This window comes from Lissotriton helveticus, chromosome 5_1 (genome assembly GCF_964261635.1).
Source record: "Lissotriton helveticus chromosome 5_1, aLisHel1.1, whole genome shotgun sequence".
Taxonomy (NCBI): Eukaryota; Metazoa; Chordata; class Amphibia; order Caudata; family Salamandridae; genus Lissotriton; species Lissotriton helveticus.
This window is the reverse complement of record NC_136065.1, coordinates 706,209,686-706,229,971: the sequence shown is the minus strand read 5'-3', so window position 1 is coordinate 706,229,971 and position 20,286 is coordinate 706,209,686. Positions and strand designations below refer to the sequence as shown.

Here is a 20,286-nt window from a genome sequence, read left to right as displayed (position 1 = left end):
TGGTACGACCTACTCTGCGTTTGCCAGAGGAGTCTTAGTATGGGTGAGAGCGGGGGGTCCCTTTCCAGGCCACGAATCATGTTGTTGACCCAGAAGGTAGATACGTAGCGGTAGAAGGGAAATTGTATGGACGAGATGTAGCGCTCTGTAGTGTTTATGCCCCAAATACTGATCAGGCCTGCTTCCTGGATAGATTATCAGGGACACTAGCACACTATCTAGCTGGGCCAGTAATACTGGGAGGGGATTTCAATTCAATCACAGATGTAACATTAGATAGATCGCATCCACCACTGGTTGATTCCCCGGTCCGTAGGCTTGCTGTGCAGAGGTCAGATTGGTAAGAGGTGGGAATTCACTGATATATGGCGAGGGCACCACCCATGTTACAGGGACTATTCCTTCTTTTCGGCACTCCATGAACTACATGTTAGAATTGACACCATCTTATGCAGCCATTCGATAGCTTCCCTGGCAACTCACTCTGAATACTTAGCTAGGGCCATTTCCGATCACAATCACCAACTGGTGTCCCTTAAATGGCAACATATGAGGGCCGCGGTCCCCACTTGGCGATTGCGCCCGGAAACCCTTGAAGATCAGGTTTTTTGCGCAGAAATTCAGGAGGGCATTGAACACTACTTTGCTGAGAATCGAGGAACAGCATCTACCAGAGCAGTAGAATGGGATGCATTTAAGGTAGTGGTGATAGGGCTGTGCATTAGTAAGTACTCAGGTGAAAGGACAGTGGTACTTGCGGATGTAAAAAAGGCAGAGGAGACACTGAGGGAATTAGAGAAGCAGAGACCGGAACAGCCGGGGCTGCAAACGCAGCTGCTGGAGGCTAAGGAACTAGTGGCTGCGGAAACGGAAAGATTGAGGAGCTATGATTATAAACAATATGCAGCAAATGGTTCATGCTGAAGGGGATAAGGTGGGCACACTTCTAGCGAGACTGGTGAGCCCGGTTCCAATCGGTTGCCCAATTATGAGCGTGAGTACAGCCACGGGGGAGGTGGTCTATTCCCAAACTGCAGTACTCTCACGCTTCTTGGATTTTTACACGACCTTATACCAAAGTAATCTGGAGGCAACAGAGTCAGACATAGAGGGCTATTTAGCGGGGATTCAGCTCCCACAATTGGATGAGGAGAGCGCTAAGATACTGGGTCAAAACATAACATTGACTGAGATTAGGACCGCGATCAAACAGATAGCCCGGAACAAGACGCCGAGGGTGGATGGTCTGCCCATAGAATTTTATGCAAAATATGTAGACATTTTGGCACCCCACTTGCTGGAGATCTATACGGAGGTCGCGGAGCGGGGTTACCTGCCCGGGTCGATGCGAGAAGCATTGGTTGTTCCCCTTTTAAAGCCTGGGAGAGAGAAGAATGATGTGACCTCCTACAGACAGCTGTCCATGTTGACAGTGGACTATAAAATCCTGAGCCGTATATTGGCTACCAGACTGCTGCCGCACATGACAGCATTGGTCCATGGGAATCAAGCTGGGTTTATCCCGATCAGAATACCTCAACTAATATCCGTCGACTACTATGGGTGCTGGGGAGCGACCTAGCGGTGGCACAAACGCCAGCTGTGTTATCAATAGACATAGAAAAGGTTTTCGATAGCCTGGAATGGGGGTACCTCCATAAGGTGTTGGAGAAGTTCGGCTTAGGCGCTCAATTTGGGCGCTGGACGAAAGTACTATACTCCTCAGCGACTGCCAGGGTGCGACTGGGATCAGTGATATCTTCCGATTATCCTGTACGGAGAGGGACGAGGCAGGGGTGTTCACTTTCCCCCCTGTTGTTCGCTTTGGCGATTGAACCTCTGGTGGCCCAGGCTAGGACGGGGATGGAGTATAGAGGTTTTGAGTGCTGTGGGACTCCGCAATACATATCGCTATATGCGGACGACCTGTTGTTGTTCTTAGAGAACACGGGAGTAGCATTGCAGGGGGCGATGGATATGTTGTCGAGATTTGGAACATTATCTGGCCTTAGGGTTAATTGGAGTAAAACGTGCCTCTTCCCGATACGAGCGGATATGCCCCAACCGCAGCTAGCTGGAGACATTATCTGGGAACGGTCATGTTTCACCTATCTGGGAGTCCGTATCTACCATGGAGTTGACGACATGTTGGAGGGGAACATTGGACGCTGTATAAGAGCCCTGAGGGGATGTATGGCATTCTGAGCAACTCTTCCCCTTTCAGTAGTGGGGAGAGTGGCACTGCTCAAAATGGTGGCTTTGCCTCGGCTGCTCTACTATTTCCGCACGCTACCGATATGGATCCCTCAGCGGATATTTCGGGAACTAAGAACATTAACCACGGCATTTTTATGGGGGCACGGATGGCGACGGGTAACTTTACTATTTAGCAGCACAACTGCAGATCCTTACGCAAAATGTCGCGGTAGAGTTTAGGGGCCCTGACCTGGCCCGAGGGGCGGGGATACAGAGGCATGTCCTCTCGTATATAATCATGCAGCAAAAGCTTGACGTACGGGATGTAACACTAGAGGAGAGGACCCTGCGATTATGCTGGAACAGAAGCCAAAGGAGAGCAGGGGTAGCACACCCATACGCACCAGAGATTCCTTTGGGAATGTTAACAGCGTTGCCACACGGAGGGGACTGGTCCTCGCTCGTGGACTGGGAAGAGTTGGGACTTCAGAAGATAGGAGACCTCTATACTGATGGCGAGTTGTTACCATTCCGGGCATTGGAAGACCAATTTTGCCTTCCTGATGGGAGTTTCTGATTACATGTGGCTATAACAACGGCGATATGGAAACACTGGTAGACTGGGCAGACGGAACCACTGACCACCATGGCTTGCCAGAACGTAGTGATGGCAGCAGGAACATTCAAAGCGGTCACTTGCCTGCATTCTCGAATGTTAAGCGAGGGCTTAGAACCACTGACAGCACTGAAACTAAAATGGGAGGCGGGTGTGGGGAGGCCCATACCGGACACAAGATGGGGCCATATTCTGAGGAGGACATGGAAAGGGAGCAGGAATGCTAGGTTCCAGCAGGTACACTTTTTCATAGTACATAGAGCATACCTCACCCCAGGGAAGATCCGGAAGTATTTCCACGCACAAGATGCGGCGTGCCCTAGATGCTTGATGCCTGATGTGGAACTAGAACATATGATGTGGGATTGTCCGAAGCTGGGGCAGTACTGGTCTGAGGTGGGGGCGCTCCTTAATGAAGTCACGGACAGGCAGGTGGAGTATGACATGGCGACGTGCCTGTTGCTCTGGTTTCCTTACACAACTAAAACGAAAATTACTAATAAGTTCATTGATTTAGGCTTAATCCTAGCCCAGAGGGAAATAACATGGCACTGGAAGTCGAGGGAAGGTCCATCCAGTGGGAGATGGACGGCTGAATTATATAAATGGGCCCGCAGTGAGAGCACTGTCAGACTTAGGCAGGCCACCCGTACAGCAAATGAAAAGAGTTTAGAGATGGCATGGGATGGGAGGCGTTAGTGAAAGCGCTAAGGAACTCTCAAGCAGAAGTTGAAGACTAGGGAGGGAGAGTACTGCATTGAGTTCCATGGGATGCAGCTGAAGATGCGTATTGACCCATTAGGTTTCTTCTGACTATTGTACTATATGCTTGAACTATGCCCACACCAACAGCAACGGGGGGAGGGTTATTTGTGGGGTTAGTTGGGGGTTCTAATGAAGACATGTGGGATGACTGAATGTATAATGTGTCCTATGTTGACCTTTGTGCTAATTACCCAATAAAATATGTTTTCAAAAAAAGGTGAGGACTCTGCAGTTAGGAGTATCCATTAGAAATAGTTATGAACCAAGTTAAAACCACTGTAGAGGATAAATACAAGAACATGAATGTTTTTTCTGTCACTTGCAAAAAACGCAAATTAAGATCCCCCCCCCCCGTACAGTCAGGTCTCATAGCGGACAACCAGAAGGAACTGAGATGGACAGTATTAGGTGTGAAAACATGTTTAAGCACAAGTGGCTCTCATCGAAGAGAAGGCCAGACAAAGAGTTAATTAGTCATTCACAGGGGTAAAGACTAGAAACATACTTAAGGTAGAAACCTAAGAGGACTTTTCTCCTATGTCAACTCCTTTTGTATCTTTGGGAGTACTTGCATTTGTAGGGTCACTTTCAAACGTGATCCCACATTGCAACTAAGGGTATACCCAGCTTACTAGTTCCACAAGATGTTAGCACTGATTTGTATTAGTGATTATAATTATAAAGCCAGTACGCAGCCTGTGTCTCAGAACAGTCTGCACTATTACCAATGACCTTAAAGTTAAAATAACACAATCAACTAAATAAATAAATACAACTTGGAGCCAGTCCCAACCTATGGGGCCCACAAACCATAGGTACCCAATTATAGACCAAAAGTTAGCTTGTATTTTTCTCCTGAGCCTGAAAAATAAATGATGATGGAAGAAGTGCCTTTATGTTGGCCATGCTTTAGAAGAGAACGTATTTGAGAATCACTATTTCAGACATTGATTATGAGAGAAGCGTGATGCAATGTTATCGGGAATAATGTTCTTACTGTGATAGACCAGGAGACGAGCAGTGATATTAGCCATCTGGCACAGTATATGTCCTTTGACAGTGTAGTAGGTTTGGAGAATTGCTTGTGATTAGGTCTTAAGGTAATCAATGCAGTCAAGGCCAAACCTTTGGGCCCACAGGCTACATACATTGTGCTGTCTCAGCTACCTCCATGGACACAGTAATGGTACTACAGTTACTGGTGGGTTTCATATATCTTGCACTATCAGCAAGACGTCAGTAAATGAAGGTAATCAAAGATATCAGTTTTTTAAAGAATTTAAAAATCAAGTCAGTTAAACAATTTATCACATTCAGGGGCGAGGTAACCGTGGCCTTATCAGAAAAAACGAACAGTCTTCTACTTTCTGGCCGTTGATTCTACGAAGGATAAAATAACTGCTTTGTTAATCACCAGGCCACCAGTGAGTAAAGTAAGGCGCAGGGCCCCAAGACAGAACTAGGGTTAGTGGAAGTTCCATTTAGATTGCTTGAGTCAATAATCACAAGATTTAAGTTAGCCTTGAGTTTCAACATAAAGACAATAAAATGTTGTGTTTTTTTTAGCAAGTGCCAATCCACATCCACCTCGAGTTCAAACCTCAAATTAAGGGACCTCAGGATAAGAGTCTAGTGTTCAGCCTCCTCTAACCTTTAATGGGCTAAAGATTGGCCCAATCCTGGGTCAGGCTTCACCCACACTGTGTGTGTGTGCAGACCTGCATTTTTTGTGGTTTTCCCACAACTAACTCGAGTCTAGTCATGGTCTGAGGGGGCAGGATAGCAGTGACTATCAGTTGGATGTTGTGACAATAAGCCACTTGAGGTCCTGTAGTTCCAGCATCGCCTGGATTGCAGCAATATACAAGGGTGAAAGAGAAGCTGATGCTGGAACCCCCACAGTCTTGTGCCTTCCTCACCAAAATAAATATTGACTATGGGGTACCACAGACACCTGTAAAACTGAAGTCAAAACTTTGGAGACCATGCAACATATAATGGGCTTTCATGAAATAAGTATCACATTAAATGAGATTAAAGTCTAAATGGCTTACGGACTCTATGCCTTAAACTTGGGAATCTCCTAAGAGGCATGCGAAACTAATGAAGAAGTCACCACTGCACAAATAGTTCAAATTCTAGAGTAGTTTGAGCAAAACAATACATTATAATATTCAAATCGAAAGTCATAGTTAGGAAAAAAATTTGCTAACATGTCTTACCTATTCTTTTCCCTGAAGCAGCATATTTCATTCCAAGTCCACGAGAAGGCTAACATCAATGGATAAAATAGAAATTGTTACTGGTTTGCTTATTTAAGTATAGTTTTAGGAAGTAAAGCAAAATATTACATTACATAGATGCAGCTAATAAACATTACGGTCATAATGACATGGTTAGGAGCTAAAAACATCCCATTATAAATGATTAATGTGATGCTGTCCAATTTAAAATTAGACTAGACATACTAAAGAATGGAGTAAGAGATTTATGCAGAATAAGGATGAGTATCCAAATGCAGAGAAAAGAACCAGTGCAAAAAAACTGCTTAAAAATCCTTTTTAAGCGATGACCAGTGTCGTCTATTAACACTTTTAATAAAGTTTTCCAAATATAATGGCAAAAGCATGATATGTCCCAGTGCGTTAAAAAAAAGGAACTCATTACTCTATGAAATACCATTAGATTACTAGTAGGTTTCATTTAACTAAGCAAATTCATTTATGAAGCCATTATACATATTGTAGGGACAACAATATAACATGTTTTGCACCACATGTGAAACAGTCTCCATTCGAAACATGCCCCAGCCAAAAAAAGGATTATGTTACTAACCCTGTAAGCATCTGTTCTTGGCATGTAGTACTGTAATTTCACATGCTGTCCAGAAGTCCGCCATCTATTGTTGGCCTTGGATGATTTCAAGTTGTTTTTCTTCGAAGAAGTTGTTCGAGTCACAAGGCTGTGTGACTCCTCCTATTAGTGATTCTGTGCATGGGCATAGACTCCATTGTTAGATTGTTTTACTGCAGGTGGGTGAGAATGGAGTTGTATCAGTAATGAGATGTCCATGCACAAAATGTGAATTAATATAAATAAACTGTGACCTACACAGACTTCCGGGGAGGAGGGAAGGGCACATGTGAATCTACAGCACTGCATGCCAAGAACGGGTGCTTAGAGGGTCAGTAACATAATCCGTTCAAGGCATGTGTGCTGTGAATACACATGCTGTGCATTTATTGTAAAGCAGTTCCTCTGCTGAAGCGGTGTCTAGCCTTTGGGGGTCACAGTTGTTTGAAAGAGTCAGCAGTACTGCCTAGCCGTCATTGGCTTGTTGACGTGCTAGTACATCAACACAATAACAACACAATAATGTTTTGTCAAGGTGTGTGGGGCGGACCATGTTGCTGCTGTGCAAATGTCAGTAAGGGGACTAGTGCCTAAATATGCCACAGAATCCCCTATTTAACGAGTTGAGTGAGCTTTAGGGGTTACAGGTAAAAGGTAAAGAGCTTTAGCATAACAATGTTGGCAACATTTTACTATCCATCTTGAAATTCAACTTTTTGAAATAGCATTTCCAGTGTGGGGAGGTGAAAAAGCTATAAATAATTGCCTAGTCTTCCTAAAAGCTTTTGTTTTGTCAATGTAGTACATTAAAGCTCATTTAGCATCCAATATGTGTAAAGGTCTTTCTGCAACGCAGTCAGGTTGTAGAAAGAAGATCGGTAATTCTATTGATTGATTGATGTGAAACGGTGAAACTACTTTAGGGAAAAACTTTGGATTTGTTCTGGGAAATATTTTGACGCTACATAGATAGAAGAATAGTTCTTCTAAGGTAAATGCCTGGAGCTCCCTAACACGTCTAAGTGAAGGGATAGCTACTTGAAAAGTGACTTTTCAAGACAAATATTGGAATTTGGCAAGAATGTAGTGGCTTAAACGGAGGCCCCTGGTTAGTACAATATTAAGATTCCATGCTGGTACAGTTGGAACCCTAAGTGGACTGACTCTAAAGTCCCTCCATAAATGCCTTAATAACAGGTATTATGCACATAGATACATGTTGCCTATTTTGAAAATAGGCTGCAATGGCAGCAATGAGTAAGAGTAATAAAGTATAGGCTAAACCTGAAGTTTAAAGATTCAAAAAATATGAAAGAATTGCTTTTACTTGTGCATGTAATGGGTTAGCCTTTTGATGCTGACAGTATAGAACAATTTGTTTCCATTTGGCAGCATAGCATTGTCTGGTCATAGGCCTACAAGTTTCTTTAAGAATATCCATACATTGCTGTGATAAATTTGAGTACCCAAATTCTATGACTTCAGGTGCCATTTTCATTTTACAAGGTTCATCTCCTTGGGATTGGGATGTCTCATCCTGACAAGGTGCTGTGTGAGAAGGTCCAGGTTGATGGGAATCTTCTCGTGTGGGACTAGGGAGAGTTCTAGTAGTGTGGTAAATCATAGTTGACAAGCACATGTTGCAGCTATGAAAACTAGGTTGAGGGGGGGTCTGCCTGAACTTTGTGTCCACTAAAAGCATAGGCAAATATCCCTGACCACTTAATTCATAGAGGATTGCTCTTGAATACGGTGTGTGGAGATCAGGATGCGAAGTTTAGGCATTTCGCATTTGCTGGGGTTACAAACAGATCTATTTGCAGAATTCCCCATTTTTGAAAGTATGGGATACCAACTTGTCCGGGGCCATCGTGAAGCAGCCTCCGCTGCCGCCGTGAGGGGAACGTCCTTCTTTTGCATTTCCATTCCCGTCCGTGAGGGGAACGGCCCAACGAACCACAACACCTAGAGGCCCTTGCTGCCCCCGCACCTGACACCGCGCCGGGTGCGCGATAATGCAGACAGCAGCCCACCCGCAACGCGGGATACCAACTTGTCCGGGGCCATCGTTAAGCAGCCTCCACTACCGCCGTGAGAAGAACGGCCTTCATTTGCATTTCCATTCCCGGCCGTGAGGGGAACCGCCCAACGAACCACAAAACCCAGAGGCCCTTGCTCCCCCCGCACCTGAAACCGCGCCGGGGGTGCGATAAAGCCGACAGCAGCCCACCCGCAACGCGGGATACCAACCTGTCTGGGGCAATCGTGAAGCAGCCTCCGCTGCCGCCGTGAGGGGAACGGCCTTCATTTGCATTTCCATTCCCAGCCGTGAGGTGAACGGCCCAACGAACCACAACACCCAGAGGCCCTTGCTCCCCCCGCACCGGACACTGCGCCGGGGGGCACGATAAAGCCGACAGCAGCCCACCCGCAACGCGGGACGCGCACAGGCGAAGCCCGGGCCAAGGGCGGGCCCGTCCGCGCCAGACTGTGGCAGGGCAGGGCCACCCCAATTGGCCTTAGGAAATTGTACCCGGATGTCCCTATCCTGGCCCTGGAACCGGGCACTATTTGGGAAAAAAATCTTAGAACTAACGAAGTGACTGCCTATTTTCTAGGGTTCTTTAAGACAGTAAGTTGACTAATGTACTTTATCCCCCCAAAAGTGGCAGTGGGATCGGCCTCTTTTTAAAAGATTGTGTCTTGTTGAGCACTAACCAATTTTCTTTTATAAGCTTGATTTTATAGGTCCTATTGCAGGTATCTTAATTGTGTATAAATCGTGTCCAGCCCTTTATGATGTCAAAACGAAATTGTAAAAAAAAAACAAAAAAAAAAACTGATGTTGACCCTTCCCGTTCTACTATAGATTCCTATTTAGTAAAGGCAGTAAGTGCAATTAATGCAGAGATAGATAGGGCAGAGCATCGTCTATCACTAGGAGTAGGTGCGGTGATAGGAGAAGTTGTAGGGCGGGATGAAGAGTTGGCCCTAAGTAATGTTATTACTGTGATTCCTGACCCAGCCCAATCTTTATCACCTGAGGCCCTATTAGTCCAATCCCATAGCGATCCACCAACGCCAAAAAAGAAAAGGAGTTGCAGGAAAAGTCAATCAAAAGTAGGGACTATTCATAAAAATAAAAAAGGGCTTTCAGTTAACACTGCTGGCAAACCATTGGAGAAACTTTCAGATCCAGGGTATTTGTCTGACGAACTAACTCACCACCTCGTAACGCTTTTAACACAAAAATTAGAAGCCAATATTAAACCTCTACACGATAAACTTGATATACTCAATAGAGAGGTTGATAAATTGAGCAACTTGATTAGACATATTAGTAAAAACCCTCAGGAAATTGTAAATGGGCCCCAGGTGGGTCAATACGAGTCCTTTAAGCAAGGTACAAATATTGCTACGACCTCAATTAATACCTTAAATACCATCAGTACAAATAATAAGGAATTTGAGGACCAAGGTCCTAATCCCTCAGTCCCGAAATCTGGTGCAAATTATATTTCAATAGGCCCCAGACATCCCGCAAAAAATGCACGTAAAGAGACAACTAAAACTTCTAACATGTTAAGGGAGAGTGTGGAAATGGATGAAAGTACCCGGATGTCGGTTAATCTTCCACCTGAATGCTGCCCTTATGTGGCAATTCTGGTAAATGTACCCCAATTAGAGCTTTTTAAAAAGGGATCACATGATTCTTTAAAAAATAAAGTAGTGTATTGGCTTAAACAAAATTGCGGTTTCCCTGCGAATCATGCCGAACAGATACTCTTGACGCGAAGAGTGAATTGGATTGGGCCTTTAAGGAAATCACTGCGGGGGGACTGTGTTATTATTAATTTTAGGAATTCTAACTGGGTCAGGACTTCTTTGGAAAGAGCGGCTACCTCTTTGCATAGTGCTTCTAATGCTTCTAATGTATCACTCTTGCCTTTACGGTTCTTTTATAGACACTTAAGGCCCATATCCAATAAGGAGGGGGAATGGGAGCTGTGCAGAAGTAATCCAGTTGTGTTGCCCCAGCCCCTTTTCGCGTTATCCACGACTAATAGATTTTTACCTCTCAGTTCACTTGATACCAACGATTGACAGGGCACCGTCCGTCTACCCGTTGGGAGATTCGTAGGAAACGGGTCGACGGCCGTTGAACGATCTGTAGACTTTGAATGTAATTCGGATAGGCCTGTGCCCAATCCAACTAGTCCTGAGGACCCATCTAGTGCCACGAATCTGCCCGCACTAAACACCTTGAGCAAGAAAGCAGATACCCATATAGGGGGGCACCCTCCCGGAGTTAAAGGGCAAGTAATAAAAGAGGTCATTGAACCACTGATACAGAGCCCCAGCCAGGGAACAGGAGTTGACAGTAATTCTACCAATAACCAACCTACTGAAAGTATAAGACCAATACCAGCCAGTGGTTATACTATTGCCGCCTGGAATATAGCGGGATTGGCAAATAAAAAGGATGTGCTGGATGGACTTTGTTAATAAACATGATATAATTTGCCTGCAGGAAAGATGGAGTATCGATTATGCATTTATTGAAGGATTTGCCTCCTATAATATACCTGCAATCCCCTTCACATCCGGCAGAGCTAAAGGGTGGGTTACTAATCCTTTAGAAAAACACCCTGCCTCTAAAAATTAAAAAGGTTATTAACGGGGAGGAGCCTAGCTCGCGGCCGTGATGGTCGCCCTTTAGCTCGGCTCCCGCAGCCCTCCGTCCTGATTGACTATCCTGTCTTCTATCCTGTCCGAGGACGACACATCTTTTGGGGCATTGAAACATAACGGCTTGTTTGTACTTACCATCCGACCCCGGGGTCTCGGTGTGCAGTGGCTCCGGAGTTGTGGCCTCCGAGGGATCGGGGCCTCTGCGAGACTTGGACCGGGACCTGGCCGGCGGGATCCGACGGCTCTCGGCCCCGGCCGAGAGCGAGAACCAGTGTTGGGAGCCGATGTGCAAAGATCCCGGCGATCCTGATTCTGTGAAGGGGTCTCCCTCCGCCGCTGCTTGGTCCGGCGGCCCTGGTCCTCGGGGCCCGGACTCCGCTTGTTTGGGGCACCGGTGCTGGTGCTGGCGGAGACCCGTTTTGGGCGGATATCCTTTTGGCATCGAGGCCGCTCTTGCTGGGACCCCCGGAGCTTGTAAAGTCCTACATTTGCGAACTGTTATTTCCGGGGGTCTTGGTGGGCGGCGATTGGGCTGATTCACGAAATGGCGGCCGACCCTCTGGAACGAGAATCACCCTGTGGCGGCGGGCCCGTGTTGCCTAATCGTGTGGGGAGCGGATCTGGTGGACGTGAGCCGACGGTCAGAGATATCCTGGAAGCCCTGAGATCCCTACACGCTTCCCTGGCCCTGGGAGTCTCGGTGGGTCCGCCACGATCTGCCGCCATTTTGGGCGGCCATTTCTTCTTGTCGCCCTCTTGTTTCGGTGCCTTCATTGCCTCGCCCCCCTCGATTGACTTGAGTGTCTCCGCCACTGATCGAAGATCGTGTAGTGCGCCGGTGACTTTGGGGAGCCCTGCTTTTCATGGTTCGGACCCCGGGGACTTGGATGCTGTACTGCGACCATGTTCGACATTGTTGCCTGAAACTATTGGTGGACTGCCTCCTGTGCCTGCTTCGATGACTTTGCCTGTGTCTACAACTGGGGCCACCTCGCCCGATCCAGTGGCGCAACTGAACTCCTGTTTTACACTGATCGTGCTGCGATTGTTGATGCATCTACACTTTCGGTTCGGACTATGGCTCCCTTGTGGATCTATCTACCCCCCACGTGGCTATGTTAGTCACCATTCCACTCGACTATATGCTGATTTCGTATTTAGTATGTGGTTTTACGTTGCCATGTGGTGGGTGGGGTTTGTCGCTCGAAAGGGTTGGGGGTGAAATGTACGACTTCTGTTTGATTCCCGGTATACGATTTAGTAGCATCGTTGTTTTTAATCGTAGAAAGGTGGGCGGTCCCCTTCACTTAATGTTTTATAGCGCGTGATGGGGTGTCGTCCTGGTCTGTTTTCGACTGTGCTTTTCTGGTTGGGTGGAGGGCTGCGGCCGCCCGTTCGGATTATAGTTATTCTGCTCCTCCCTCCTGTCCTTTTTTCTCCGCTTATGTTGTTTTTTGTCTCGTTCTTCTTTCTTACTTCTCGCTATATTTCGGGTTCTGGTTTAGGGCGACAGGCACGCTGTCTGAAGGGTAGGCCATAGCCTTCTACAGGGGTGCAGGGTGGGACGGGTGGGTTGGGTACTATTTTTTGTTTGTCCTCTGGTTCTATGGCCTTTTTCTATCTCTTTTTCGTGCGGCCGTGTCTGTCCTGACCTCCTCTGGTGTGTTTCGGGTGGGGGGTGTGGCGTCGTTAATCCTCCTGATAGGTTTCGGCTGTCTTTCTCCCCGATCGCCATACCCCCACTTGGGCCGCTACTCCTTTTGTCTCCTGTCTTCCTGCCACGGGGGGCCTGGGTCGGCGTGTCTTCTTCCTTTCGTTTTTCTTATTTCTTTATTTCCCTTTTTATTGTCTTATTTTGTCTTCCCTCCGTTTTCCCTTCCCTTCCCCCTTCCCTTCCCTACCTCGTCCCCCCCCCCCTTTTTTCCTCTCGGTGTCCTAGAAGTTACTATGACGAGCTGGTTTTGGTTCATTGTCTTTCCGATCCCTCTGTTCTGGCTTGGTAGTGTCTTGGGTGGCGGGCATGTTACGAGAAGAATGCTCAGGGGCTGATTGTGTCTCACATATCCTGATTTCTTGAATGCATTGTATTATCCCCCCCGATCTTCTGGCCCCATGCCCCCTTATTAATGTTGCAGTTGATTACGGGATATCGGATGCCTCCGTATTGAAAGTGCGCCTGTCATACGTCTTCTCCCCATATTATAAAATTAAGCCTTATTTACTCCTGTGTTTTAGCCCTTTGGTTCCTGAATTTTTTCTCCCCCCTTTTATGATTGTACGGCCTCTGCTTTGTATTGATTGATTATGTGATATTTGCCTGGTGACTCCTGATTGTTTTGTACATTGCGGCCGGCCGGCATGGTTGTAGGCCTTGACTTGTCTCTCCTTTTTGATGTCAATAAAGGTTTTCAAAAAAAAAAAAAAAAAAAAAAGGTTATTAACGTAGGGCCCCATTCACAGATATTGTGGTTATACCACAAAGACGGTTGGAATGTTTTATTGATTAATTTTTATAATAACGTATTTTACACAACTCTTTATAAAATAGTCCAAGAATAAGAGAAAGAGGTAGATAATTTGACCATGGTAGATAACAAAAACTTTGCTTTCATTTGGGTCGGAGATTTTAACACCCCAACCTGTACTCTTGCCAAGACCAAAGTTTGCGGGTTCAGCAGTAATGAAGGAGATATCTGTATCCATTTTCCGCATAATAGCTACGGAGATTCCTTAAATACCGCCCAGGCTAAATTTGACCTTGAGGTCATGTTATGTGCGCAGGACGTATCTGGGAAAGATATACCAACTTTTATAGGAAGAAATGCATCTAGTATTATCGACCACGTAATAGTCTCTGCTAATTTTGTGCATTTATGTTCCACTCCATGGATTGATGAGTTGTTATTGAGCGATCATAATTGCACCATTGTGCCATTATTTGTGTGGGGAAATAAAACATCAACAGAACAAACAGTTATTAATAATATCACCCCATGCAGACCAAATGGGACAAGAATGAGGTGGAATGGTGATAATTCAGCTAAAATACTTAAACATATTATTTTAGAATGTGGCAATGAGATCTATGATAGTTTAGAAAACAAGGTTGAACTTAAAAAGATATTAAGTGATGTTTGTAAAATTAATGACACTTAATAAAATATTTACTGCACCTCCACATAGGAAATCTTTGCCGAATAGGTGCTGGTTTAATCATTTTTGTACTAATTCATTGAACCAGCTGAAACGAGCACTTTCTAGCAGACCCAGGGATAAGGTGCTAATTCACAAGTTAAGATTAGAACATAATGCAAATTTAAAATGGAGGAAGAGAACTCCAGGAGGAGGCGTGGGATAACCTTGTACTTGCCGCAGATACCTCCAATAACAGATTGTTTTGGGAAACAGTTAATTCAACATTCCTAAAAAATGATTCTTACCCGGAACTCTTATGTCATGTTAGTTGTGAGGAATGAGTAGAACATTTCTCTTCTAGATTTAATCCATGTGATTGTAATTCTGTGACCCCTTCAAATTTAAGTAAATGGCCAGTTATCCCGCTAAACATCACTCGAGAAGAGGTAGAGCTGGGTATTAGAAGTAGCACAGGGGGTAAAGCACAGGGTCCGGATGGGGTACCCATAGATATATATATAAAACTGTGTCGGATCTGTGGGGCCCAATCCTTACCAGAGTTTTTAATACAGCCGTAACTGAAGGAGCCCCTATTACTTGGGGTGAATCCATTATTATTCCCATTTTTAAAAAGGGGAATAAATCAGAAGCTAAGAATTACAGGCCGATTTCCCTTTTGGACTCTTCAGTTAAGGTCATGAGTAGGGTCCTTTTAGTAAGATTGGAAGAGTGGGTTGCAGAAAATGGGATACTGACACAGGCACAATATAGTTTTATAAAGGGGTTGGGCACGATTGAACAATGTATAAATTCGGAACTTTTAATTGGTAAATATACTCATGCTAAGCAAGGGCGGCTCTTTCTATGATTCGCTGATCTTAGCAGTGCCTTTTATCTTGTGGGCCACAATATACTCTGGCAAGTTCTACTCAATCTAGGAGCCCCAGAGCCCATCATTTATTTTTTAGCTTGGCTGTATGAGAAATGTATGTCCAGAGAACGGTATGGCTAAAGGGGGGGGGGGGGGGTGTACACCTAATTTTAAAGTGAAACATGGTATCCGCCAGCGCTGTCTCCTAGCACCTTTGCTTTTTATTCTATTTATTAATGAAGTCGACACAGTCCTCAAAACAATTCAGGCGGACGCCCCCCCCCAAGCCGAGGGCTAGGAAGTACCAGTTCTGCTGTTTGCAGACGACGTGGTGCTTTTATACCGAACCCCGAGAGGCCTCCAGCGGTTAATCGATGGGTTTGCAAATTTTGTTAATGGAAGAAAGCCACACAATGGTCTGTGGCCCCAAATCAAGGGATATTAAAATCATTTTTTATAGACGGAAAGAAAATCCAGAACATTGATACTTTCTGTTATTTGGGGTTATCGTTTGCCGGCAATGGCAAATGGGGGAATGAAATGTCAAATGTTCGAGCTAAAATGACAAAGTGTGTACGGGGTTTTTAGGTTCGCATTTAAGTTGGGGGATCGCAGCATCAAAGATATGATCGATATCTATAAAGCTAGATGCACATCAATCGCATTATAGGGTGCAGGGTTCTGGGGTCATCAGTCTAGCCAAGATATGCAAATAGAGGAGAACTCTATTTTAAAAAAGCTTTTATGTTTGCCTGCCTCAGCATCGTCCGAATAGATTCATTGTGAGGTAGGGCTCAACTATTTGTGAGATCTGATTGCACTTAGACCCCTACTACTGTGGAGGTCAATATGGGCAAAGGAGGCTACCATCTTTACAAAAACTATTATCAAGGATTGCCTCCGATTAGACAATGGCCTGAAGATCCCTTGGCTTAAATATATAGGTATGGTATATAGAGACATATTCAATATGCCAATCGTGGAAAATCCAAATGTTGTAGTGGGATTGGCTAAACAGGAGATAAAGAATAATTTCTTGTACCATAAGAGGGAGAATAGGCTGAGAACCGTGGAGATGCAACCTACATATCAGCTTTACCATCAGCATATTGGGATTGATGGTTTTCAAGGCTATTTAACTTCGGTTACAAGACCATCTCACTGCTTTGTCCTAACAAGGATGAGACTTGGCCTTGTTCATCACCTAGTACAATTCTCCTTCATGAAACAGAGATCAGCCTCCCCGTGCCCATGTGATGGAAACACTAAACAGAGCACATTGCACTTTTTACTTTTATGCGATTTGTACCGGAACTTGATAATTGCCTACCTCAAACCACTGTTTAAGAAAAATAATGTAGAAGGTATTAATGCTGCTATGAGTCTATTGTTTACTTTAAGAGAGCCCAAGATTTGTTTTTATACCTACGCCTGTGGTGCAGAAAGTCCGCACCCCTCCAATAATTACTATTAGAGACAATTTTGCAGAGTGATGGAGAAGAACAGCCAAAAGAAGGGGCGCTACTTCAGGAAGAGCCAGCTGGTGACGAATGGGATCAATATATTTCAAAGAATCATCCAGGAAGTCTATTAGGTCAATTCCAATCATCAGCCATATCTGGGACGAGGGTTTAAAGATCATGGAAAATCCAGCCTCGGTTGCAGCCTTGGTGCCCAGGATAGAGAAAAAAAATCGAGCCCCAGAGTCTTCTCCAGCATGTCTAATTGGGCATCCACGTCCGGAATCAGTAGCAATGCAGGCGGCGAAGAGACAGTCCAAAAACAGGGTTTCTGCTACTTTTGCTCCTCCAGACAAGGAAGGAAGAAGGATGGATGGCGTGGGGAAGGGCTTTGCAGTGGCAGCGGTTTCGATTAAAGCCTCACATGCTCTGGCTCTTATCAGCCGATTCAATAGGCAGATGTGGTCGGGCATAGCACCATTATTGTCTCAACTACGAGAGGAAAAAAAAGAGGAAGCGATTACTATTTTGCAGGATGGAGCAAGGGCAGCCTCCAAATCCATTGATATAGCCATGGACATATCGTCGGTGGTATTTAGACAGATGGCCGGAGCAGTGGCGCTCAGAAGGCAAGGTTGGCTAAAAGCAACATCATTCAGACCGGAGGTTCAGGCAAAGATTGTGAATATCCCTTTTGACGGGGAGAAACTCTTCGGCAAGCATGTAGACAATGCTCTTCAAGGAATCAAATCAGACACGGACACAGCGAGAGTGTTAGGTGCTCTGCAACAAAATAGGTTTCAATCCTTTCGCAGGAGAGGATCTAGAGGGCAATACAATCAGAGATATTCTTATCAGTCCAATAGATACCAACCTTACAATGAGCAGGGATAGCGTCAGTTTTCCAACAACCAACAGTTTCGTTCGGCAAACACGTCTTACCAGCAACAGCCCAGAGGGAAGTCTGCTGGGCAGGGAAAATCACAGAATTCCAGTCAGAGGCAGTGACACTGCCAAGGCGCCAACCACCTTGTCATACCTCAATTAAGACCATTACAATTACCATTACCGCTCTCTATTCTATCGTCATTGGCTGTCAATAACAGACAGATGGGTACTGGACGTAATAAATCAAGGCCATACCCAAGAATTCATTCAGAAGCCCCCGAATCAACCATCTGTCCACAGGAAACAACAACATCTTTCAGCCCTCAAGGCAGAAATGTGGTCGCTTATTGTGAAAGGGGCGATAGAAGAAGTTCCACCTCAACAGCGAAGGAAAAGATTTTACTTGCATTTTTTTCTGATAAGGAAAAAGCAATCTTCCAAATGGGGGCAGGTAATGGACCAGAGCTCTGAACAAATTAATCAAGAAAACACAGTTTCGTATGCTGTCTCTTCAGGAGATTCTCCTGATGCTACGCAAGGGGGATTACATGGCATCCCTGGATCTCTTAGGTACCTATTTTCATATCCCGATTCACATCAAACACAGGCAGTATCTGCAATTCGCGGTAGCAGGGCGCCACTACCAGTTCAAAGTGTTACCCTTCTGTCTCAAATACGCGCCAAGGGTTTTCACAAAATGCATGGCCCCAGTAGCAGCGCACTTGAGACACCAATGCCATCAGATATATCCGTATCTAGAAGATTGGCTCATAAAAGGAGCATCATACAAAGACTCCCTACACTCCCTACAATGCTGCATGGATCTCTTCCATTGCCTAGACCTACGGATCAACATGGAGAAATCTTTTTCCATTGCAATCTCTTCAATTCCTAGGAGCCAGGTTGCACACGAAGGAAGCGTAAGCGTTTCCTTCAGAGGAACGCATTTAAAAGACATTAACTCTGGCGTCATAATTACAAACAAAAAATTCCACTTCAGTGAGGATCTTCAAGTCATTGTTGGGGATGATGTCTTCTTGCATCCCCTTGGTTCCCAATTGCCGGTTGCACATGCGGCCTCTCCAGGAGGTTCTAGACATGTAATGGGTACAATCTCTAGGGTCCTTCGAGGATCGAATCACCATCACTCCTCAAATACAAGAAGACCTGTCATGGTGGAGAATTAGGAAGCATTTATCAAAAGGGCTGCTTTTCGAGCCTCAATACCCCAGTTATGTCATGACGACCGACGCGTCTCTTCAAGATTGGGGGCACACCTCCAAGACTTCGAAATACAAGGACATTTGACCTCTCAAGAAGCTCAGCTTCATATCAACTTGCTGGAGCTAAAGGCGGTATTCTTGGGATTACAAGCGTTCCTCCCAAGAATTCACGATTCGCCAGTCCTATAACAGACAGTTCGACGACAATGTTTTATCTGTTAAAACAAGGAGGCACAAGGTCAAAGATTTTGTCGGCACAAGCTCAAGAGATTTGGAAATGGCTCCTAATGCACAACATCTATCTCCAGGCGCAGCACGTTCCAGGAGTTAACAACACACAGGCAGACATCCTGAGTAGATCAGCGGGGGTTTCCCGCGAATGGGAATTAGCTCAAGTTCCGTTACTAAAAGTGTTACGACTATGGGGCACTCCATCTCTGGATCTGTTCCCAAACTAATACAACAAGAAATGCAAAAACTTCGCAAGCAGGTTCCCTCAAGCAGATCTTGGGGTAAATGCTCTTCATCTACGCTGGACAGGAATGTTCGCGTACGCATTTCCTCCGTTCCCTCTCATACCAAGGGTGTTACGGAAAATGAGATCGGAAACCGTGCCATTTGATTCTGATAGCACCGGCATGGCCGAGGCAGTTCTGGTTCTCGGAGCTTTTCCAGTTGTCGGTGGCTCCCAGAGTGCAGTTTCCTTTGATTCCAGACCTAATCTCTATGAGCGATGGACAAGTTCTCCATCCTCAGTTGACATCACTGAATTTGTCAGCCTGCTACCTCATGAGCACGAATTTCATTCCTTGAATATTTCACAGGAATGCTGGGATATCCTCTCAATCCTGAGCAGTTTCTACAAATAAAACGTACACAGCAAAATGGAAGAGATTTTGTCAGTGGTATTTCACTCAAGCTCTGCATCCTTTTCAGGTGTCTCCAGAACAAATTCTTCCTTACCTCTTACATTGAGCCAAAGCAGGACTTTCTCATGCATCAGTCAAGATGCATCTTGCAGCTATTTCAAGATATCGCAGAACACCAAATCGTCCATCTCTGTGGTCTCAAAGGATAATAAAGGAATTTCTAAAAGGGCTTTTCAGAGTGTTTCCACTAGTTACACACCCATCAGTTCCATGGCAGCTTAACACGGTCCTAACGCAACTCATGAAGCCTCAGTTGAACCAGTGCAGAAAGCAGAGTTGCAGTTCATGTCTTAGAAAACGGCCTTACTTCTAGCTCTCACTTCGGCCAGGAGGGTCAGTGAGATACAGGCGTTTTCTATCTCAAAACCATTTCTTCAGTTTAAACGGGATAAAGTCATTCTCAGAACAAATCCTAAATTTATTCCTAACGTTCCCTCCGTTTTTCATCTCAATGAACACGTGGTGTTACCTACATACTTTAAAGATCCCTCTTCTGCAGCGGAACAGTCTCTACACACACTAGATATCAGAAGATGCCTAAAATTTTATATCAACAAGACGAAAACATTTGGGAAAACAAACCGACTGTTTGTAGCCTTTTCTGGGCCTAGAAAACGATTAGCTCTGTCCAGATCGAGTGTTTTTCAAGGTGGATTGC

At 45.2% G+C, this 20,286-nt stretch overlaps 1 protein-coding gene across 1 annotated transcript in view; it reads right to left on the bottom strand.

Annotated features, from left to right (window-relative positions):
- Positions 1-20,286, bottom strand: part of ZFAND4 (zinc finger AN1-type containing 4) — a 371,796-nt gene that overhangs the window by 90,374 nt on the left and 261,136 nt on the right. The window contains exon 8 of the mRNA XM_078643109.1: positions 5,800-5,848. Coding sequence (XP_078499235.1) covers positions 5,800-5,848 — 49 coding nt within the window. The remainder of the gene's footprint in view (positions 1-5,799; positions 5,849-20,286) is intronic.